The sequence below is a fragment of the Cicer arietinum genome, chromosome 4, assembly GCF_000331145.2.
Source record: "Cicer arietinum cultivar CDC Frontier isolate Library 1 chromosome 4, Cicar.CDCFrontier_v2.0, whole genome shotgun sequence".
NCBI lineage: Eukaryota > Viridiplantae > Streptophyta > Magnoliopsida > Fabales > Fabaceae > Cicer > Cicer arietinum.
The window spans coordinates 2,875,551-2,883,353 of NC_021163.2; the positions used below are offsets into that span (position 1 = coordinate 2,875,551).

At 27.9% G+C, this 7,803-nt stretch overlaps 2 protein-coding genes across 3 annotated transcripts in view; both read left to right on the forward strand.

Annotated features, from left to right (window-relative positions):
* The first annotated feature begins 115 nt into the window (after positions 1–115).
* Positions 116–3,094, forward strand: LOC101493185 (protein SIEVE ELEMENT OCCLUSION B-like). Of its 2 annotated transcripts, none has more exons than XM_004495274.3 (7): positions 116–394; positions 586–639; positions 813–1,228; positions 1,306–1,394; positions 1,477–1,619; positions 1,702–2,196; positions 2,279–3,094. In XM_004495274.3, exons 1-7 carry the CDS (start codon positions 176–178, stop codon positions 2,873–2,875), a joined length of 2,013 nt encoding a protein of 670 aa, XP_004495331.1. In that variant the 5' UTR covers positions 116–175; the 3' UTR covers positions 2,876–3,094. The 2 variants fall into 2 exon arrangements, with proteins under 2 accessions (XP_004495331.1, XP_004495332.1); XM_004495275.3 differs by having other exon boundaries at positions 1,477–1,610.
* Positions 3,095–6,251: 3,157 nt separating this feature from the next.
* LOC101493939 (protein SIEVE ELEMENT OCCLUSION B-like) overlaps positions 6,252–7,803 on the forward strand; it is a 3,893-nt gene continuing 2,341 nt past the window's right edge. Inside the window, exons 1-4 of the mRNA XM_004495277.3 lie at positions 6,252–6,470; positions 6,852–6,935; positions 7,107–7,513; positions 7,659–7,747. Of these exons, the coding sequence (XP_004495334.1) occupies positions 6,321–6,470; positions 6,852–6,935; positions 7,107–7,513; positions 7,659–7,747 (730 nt within the window). The 5' untranslated portion in view covers positions 6,252–6,320. The remainder of the gene's footprint in view (positions 6,471–6,851; positions 6,936–7,106; positions 7,514–7,658; positions 7,748–7,803) is intronic.

Below are 7,803 nucleotides of genomic sequence, written 5' to 3' on the forward strand. Positions count from 1 at the left end.
GATGCACACAGCAAGCTACCTTGTTTTTTATTTTACTTTTACTTTTAAAAATACAAGTAGTACTTGTCTATGCTGATTATTATAATTCCAAGTATAAATAGGGGAAGTACGCATCTAGAAAGCTCAAACCAATAATTAATTTGATTGAGATACAAATCACATCATCATCATCATCATGTCTAATAATGCATTCTCCTCTGCTCTATCAAATGAGCAGAAATCTGAACTCCCTAATCCCTTTGAACTTCAAGATTATGAGATCGTTCACAAAGTTTATCTCACTCACTTCAATGATGATGAAAGTTACGATAAGACAATCCTTATCGAGCTTGTCTCCAACATCATCTCTGCCTCATCTCAAATTTCTGCAACTAATTCTAATTCTGTTCTTAACGTAATTAATTAATTATTACCACACCTAGTTTCCTTCTTCACTTAATATATAATTTTTACTTCACTTATTTTATGTCATTATTAATTACAAAGCTTTATGTTATTTATATATAATAAATAGCAAACAATGTCAAACACGTACATTTTAATTTATATACTATGCAACTGAACTGACAATTTAATTGTTTTCAGACACAGGTTTTTTCCAAACCAGACTTCCCTGACCTGAAGAGGATCTCATGCCAGGTTAATTATCATTTACGTTATGGTATTTTAGATATTTTCGTGGAATTCAAATTGTCAAAACTATGAAATACCGACAGCTATAATTATTTATATAAATGAAAATGAGATAATGATATGTGTTAATGGTTACATAAAATATATGGAGAATTTAAATATAGTGTGAACGGTAACAGATGATAACGACACGTGGCACTCCAGAATGTGTACACCTGACAACAATGTGGATTCTTCAACGTTTGAAAGGGTTCTCATGGGATGCAAAAGCACTTATAACACTAGCTGCTTTCTGTTTGGAGTATGGTGAATATTGGCACCTTTATAGGCTTCAATCATCAGAAACAACAATTGGAAACTCATTGAAGCAATTGAACCAAGTTGTATCCAGAACAGTCTCATATGATATAACTGATTTAGCCACATTCTTATTGGAAGTGCTTCGGGACATTATAAAGTGGTCAGCATTGTCTGCTTTGGATTATAATTTAGACGAAGTTCCTTCTCTGTCAGAAGCTCTGCATGAAATTCCTCTTGTTGTCTATTGGACGCTTGCTACCATTGTTGCTTCTACTGGCAACCTCGTCGGTATATCGTAAGTTTTACAATTTAGAGAGGGAAAATATTATTATTTTTTTCTCTCCTATATTCTCAATGTGTGTTTTCTTTCAGGGAGCATACATTATCTGTTTATAAAAAGAAGCTTACTGAAGTTTCTAAGAGCTTGAAGGATCATTTGGAAAATTCTCAAGTGGAAATTGGTACATACATAAATAACTACATATGTACTTTGGTGCTTCCTGTTACTTCAATGATTTGAATGCTAATGGAGGGATTTTGCAGATGGGATGAATGCTAGTGGAGGGATTTTGGCAAAGTATGACAAGATTAAAGATGTTGTAGGTTTCTTGAGGCTTGTGACCGAAGAAGGCAAGGGATCTGATCAAATACCATCAATATTTATAGACAAGAGCAAAGTTAAATCGGTTAGTGCTAAAACTATTATTGTCTTACATATATTGGATATTTTTTATTCACGTGACCAACATGTTTATTATTGTCAATCAGGGTATTGAAGTCTTCAAGAATAACTATGTGTTGCTATTCATTTCTAGCCTAGACAGCATTGGAGATGAGATTTCGCTATTAAATTCAATCTACAAAAGATTACAAGACAACCAAGAACCAAAGATAAACGATTTCAAGAAAGAGGATTTCAAGAAAGAGGATTTCAAGATTTTGTGGATCCCTATTGTGGATATTTGGGATGAAAAGTCCAAGGAACAGTTTAGGAAGTATAAGGAAAGCATAAAATGGCATGTGTTGGAATATTTCTCAGAGCTACCAGGGAAGATAATAATAAAGGAGAGATTGAATTATTCGGGTGACCCTATTGTATCAGTGATTGATCCTCAAGGTCAGGTGATGAATGAGAATGCAATGCACATTATTTTTGAATGGGGATTTGATGCTTTTCCTTTTAGGAAAACGGATGGTGCTGATATCCGTAAGAGATGGAAGTGGTTTTGGAATTTAATGAGGAAAGTAGATTACGACATAGAGGTAATTAATTGATTACTAAATAAATAGTTAAATAAACGCATTCATATTCATATTCATATGATTATTTTACCTTGTGAATCAGGAGAAGAATAACAAGGACCGTTACATATTCATCTACGGAGGCGACGACACAAAATGGATTCAGAATTTCACAAAAGCAATAGGAAGCATTAAAAAAAAACAAAACATAGGAGACATTGATTTCACCATTGAGTACTACCAAATAGGAAAAGAAGACCCAGCAAAAATCCCATACTTCTGGATGGGTATAGATGGAAGAAAACAGAACAAAGCATGCCAAGGCAAAATAGACTGCGAAATACAAAACGCAGTTAAAATGTTACTTTGTCTCAGACGAGATCCATCAGGATGGGTTCTTCTAAGTAAAGGGCAACATGTTACACTTACGGGTCATGGTGAACCTATGTATCAAACTGTTGCTGATTTTGACAAGTGGAAAAATAATGTGGCTGACAAAGAAAGCTTTGATGTAGCTTTCAAAGAATATTATCATATTAAGCTTAAAGAGATATCTTCACGTGTTTCCTGTGCTTATAATTCTTCAAATGTTTTGGCTACTATAAGTTGTCCTAATCCAAGTTGTGGACGTGTCATGGAAGTTTCCTCTGTTAATTACATGTGTTGCCATCGTGATGATCCAAAAAGTTGCTGCAATTGATTTGCTTTCATTAAGGATGAAGGAGGATTTATGTTCTTAACTTTCATTAATATGTATGTGTGTGTTGTTGGTCAAGACGAATTTTCGTTGTGTGCTATAGCCACTTTTGTTCCCCTTTCTTGAATGGGTTGAACCTCAATAATGGCTTTATATAATTCGTCTCTATGTTAGTTACTCAATCTTGTTTTCATTGAATAAAATTCATTATGCTTACTTTAATCTGCATTTCTTCCTCCTTAATTATTTTACCAACAATGGGATGAGTTTGCTGGAAAGGTCTTTGAACATAGATACTCTTCTATGATGTTCTAAGGATAATCAAACACTGGAAAATTAAGTACTACAATCACAACATAAATATTACAAAGGAAATAAAAACATATAGTGTCATTTTTATTTTATTTTAGTTGAGCTAACATGTGTGTTATGGACACTTATCAAGAAAAAACAATAATGGAAAATTTTAACAGAGAATAACACTATCCAAATCTTTTTATAACACACAAATCTCTCTCAAATGATGATCTCTAATATATTTATATTATCCAAAAAAATACTTGAAAAGTTTAAGATAAAAGAAGTAAATTATATATAAATTTAAAGTATTTTTGAAGGATTTATCTTGTAATAGCGATTTATTTAATAAGTTAGTATGAATTAGGTTACAATGTTGTTAAGATTAAGATAATTTTGTAATTCTTTTAATTTAAAAGTTATTAATTACAAAATATAAATTTTGACAAATAGTAAAAATACACTAAATATATATTTATATAAATTTATTTTAATGTAATGGTATTTATGTCATTTTATAAATAGCTTTCTTTCTTTTCGTATTTTCCTTCTATTATTCTTATACCAATATATTAAATATTTATCTAATTCTTTACTCTTTATCTTATTGTCATATATACTTTATTTTCTCTACAAATCAAGCACATAACTATAGTAATGACAAAAGTTGCAATGTTATGTCTTTTAATAAGTTAGTGTGGGAGATGTATTTTATTACTCAAATTAATAGAAATTGAGAAGTATTAACATTTTAATGATATGTTTGTGATGATATAGCTTTATAGTTTATATAGTTGTTACACTTGTTTCAAATTGTCTTTTGTATGAACTTTAAAAAAATTAAAAGTATGATAAAATTAAGATTAAGGATAAGATTATAAATAAACATTATAATAATATATAATTTTGAGCTAATTTTTTTTAATAATAATTAACAATATTATGCACAACCACTAAGCAAGCAACTTTGATAAAATAAGAACATTAACAATATTTATCTAATCATCACATTTAAGAAAATTTGCAATATATATTTCAGAATATCTCTCAAAAGAACACTTACCAATTTGCACACTGTTCATTGGTTTTGATAGGAGTTCCATTTCAACTACGAAAAAATAGCATTTATAAAAAAATTATGATGTTTTTGTATAAAAAAATTAAATAATACTTTTTATTGATATTTAAAATGAAATGAGTATGAAATAAAATATACACACTAAGTGCAATAAAAATACAAAAAAAACTGATATTTCAATGTTGGCAGTGGAGGATCTATAATTTCTTTTGATGAGAACATTAAAATAGTATATCTATTTTTACTAAAGAAGAATATTATTAAATCTTATAGATACATAATTATAATAACTAAATAAATTTAAAATACATAATATTTTTTACAAATTACAATTATTTTCTGCGAGAGTTTTTATTCTTAAAATGTTTAAGAATATTTTTTATTATCAACACTATTAAAAATGAAAAAAATAAAATTTATGACTGTGACACAAAATATTATCCGATTCAAAAGTTAAAATACTATGAATTTGATTTAGATTGCTTACGTGAAAAAAAATATGATCTAATTGAATATCATTTCCATGGTTTCATAACTACAATATTTATATTATGTCAAATAATATATTATAAACTAAATAATGCCAACATATCTAATGATTAATATACTAAAAATTAATATTACGAATTAAATAAATCAATTATATATGTAACATATATTAAATAGTGGAAAAATATTATATTAAACTAGTTCTAAGTATCATTAAAAAAATCAACAAATAAAAATAATACAACATTTCATACTAATAATAATAAAATTAATATATATGGTTTGGTTTCATAATAATAATTTGAAATCTAATTTCACCCAAGTGATTTTCACAAACATATCCAAATAATCCAATAAAATTTGATTTTGTGTCGATTTGATTTTTTTGAATGAATTTATAATTTTTATTTATATCAATTTAAATGTACACACCCCTATTTCTTATGTAGAGCTATAATGGGTGGAGCTTTAGACAGGCCTGTGAAATATTTATTATTTATTTATTTTAATTCTCAATTTTTGTTTTTAACTATTTAAGATTGATAATTAATTTTTAATTTTGTTAGAAAAATGAGTTGAATATGTAACCTTTTACAGTTCTCCAAACCACCTTATAAGACTACTACTAGTAATAATGATACTTTGCTTTTTGCTTTTCCTTGTACGAAGGAAACAGAGTTCTTGGCTAAGGATGTCCATTGGTAACATGCACAAAAGAAAGATGCCAAATAAGCTCTCATAGAGAGTTTTAACTCTTGAAATGAATCCACTCAATTTGACTCAAATTAATTAGAATTCAATGTTTGTTTTGAATGCAAAGAATATATTTTTTAATAAAAGATAAAAGTGAGACGATGATGTTTCATTACAAAATAAAAAAAAAAAAACTATAAAATTATTGAACATTTATAAAATGATTTATATTTATCTTTTTTTAAATGACATTAGTAAAAATCAATTCAGTAATTTGTCAAATGCATAAATAAATAGATATTTTTCATGATTAAGTTGTATATAAATCTTATGTTATCACTTGATTTATTAATAAAAAAATAATATTATAGGTTGATTGTCTATGTATTTGTGTGTCAAAGGTGTAATAAGATGTTAATATGATTTTTGTCATGATTCTCGTGAAAGCATCTTTATTGATAACATTAAGGATATATCATTGTTCTTTTCTTGGAAACATAACATTTTTCTTTAGCTATTATATTTTATTTTTCCTATTTGAACAGTGGAAAAAAATCATATTTTTCAAAAGTTTGGTGAAATCCCAAGGAAATAGACAATGATATCCTAAACATAGTGACCCCTACAAGGGATATGTTGTGAAAATCATATCAATGTGGCACATTTCACGTTTGAAGAAGGCCCCATCATAAGCTACTTAGTATATTTTCACTTTTTAATTAAACTCAAGTTTAATATACTAAAGTAATTATGCCAAGTGTAAACTCTTATGACTATGGAGACTATAAATATGTAGGAGTACCAATCTCACAAAACAACACAAGGCATCCAATTTGCTTATCCCCAACAAATTAAAGAATTGAAATATAGCCTAAAGTTGAATTTATCACAATGTCACTGTCCAATGGAGCTAAACTGCCAAACCCATTTGATCTTAACGACTCTCAGATTTTGGATAAAGTTTATCTGACCCACCTCCATGATGATGATAAGTGTGATAAAGATGTCCTTTTCAACATTGTGTCCAATGTTATCCATAGGGTAAATTCACCTACCCTCGTTTATTTTTTTACTTTATACATTATTGATAATTAATAATTTTTTTATACATATAAATTTATCAGAAAATAGGACATTTATCATTGATATAAAATAATTTTACAATTACGTTTAAAATATATATTTTACAGTTATTTTTAAATTATAATTACAAATAAATTTATATAAATATATTATAATTTTTCATTAAATATCATTGTAAAATTATTTTACACCAATCTATGATCATTAAACTTTAATCTTATTTATAATATCATTTTCCCAATGTACTGGTATATAAATATTATATAGAAAATAATTTATGTTTATCAAATAAAATATGAGAATGCTAAAGTTTTTATTGGTTTACTGAGTGAATCACAGTCACAGATAAGGGTAGCAGAAAACAGAGGTGCTGTAACCAGTTTCCAACCAGAATTTCGCACATTGAAGCTGATTTCTTGTCAGGTTATTTGATTTCATAATCATTATTATTCTACTTTATTCTGCTTCATAAAGGGAAGACTTTTATATCAAATAAAAAAAAGGAGACTTTGTTTCATATAATATTTAGTAACATATAAGTGTGTATATAACTATTTCAAATTGAAAACATTAAGTGTGTGTTGATATTTACAGATGATAACAACGCCTCGTGGAGAACGTTATGTGCATCAAACAACAATGTGGATTCTTCAACATCTGAAAACCTATTCATGGGATGCAAAAGCACTCATAACTCTGGCTGCATTCACTTTGGAATATGGGAATCTTTTGTACCTCACTGATATTTCAACATCAGATCAATTTGTTAACTCTTTGAAACAACTTAATCAAATTCAAAGCAGAAAGGTTCCTGCTACAGATTTGGTTGTGTTGATAACGGAAGTGCTTATGCACATTAATGAATGGGCCACGTGGTGTGGTGTTGGTTATGACACTCTTCAAGTTCCTTCTTTGTCTGATGCATTGCAAGATATTCCTGTTGCTGTTTATTGGATCATTGCTTCCATTGTTGCTGCTACTGCCAACATTGTTGCTGTTTCGTAAGTTTTATATCTTCTTTTTCATTATTATTATAGTCTTTTTAAGTCAACACAAATCTATATCATAAATCAAATATATCAATTTTTATTGACCAAATTTTAACTCAACTGTGAAAATATTATATAAATGTGATTCTTATTTCAGGGACTATACATTATCAAGTTTTAAAGACAGACTTTCTTTGGTTGATTCTAAATTGAAGGAAAATTTGATACTGAGCAAAAGGCAAATAGGTAATACACCTTAATTAGTGCTTAATTACTTTTTTTTTTTTTTTTTTTTTTTTTTT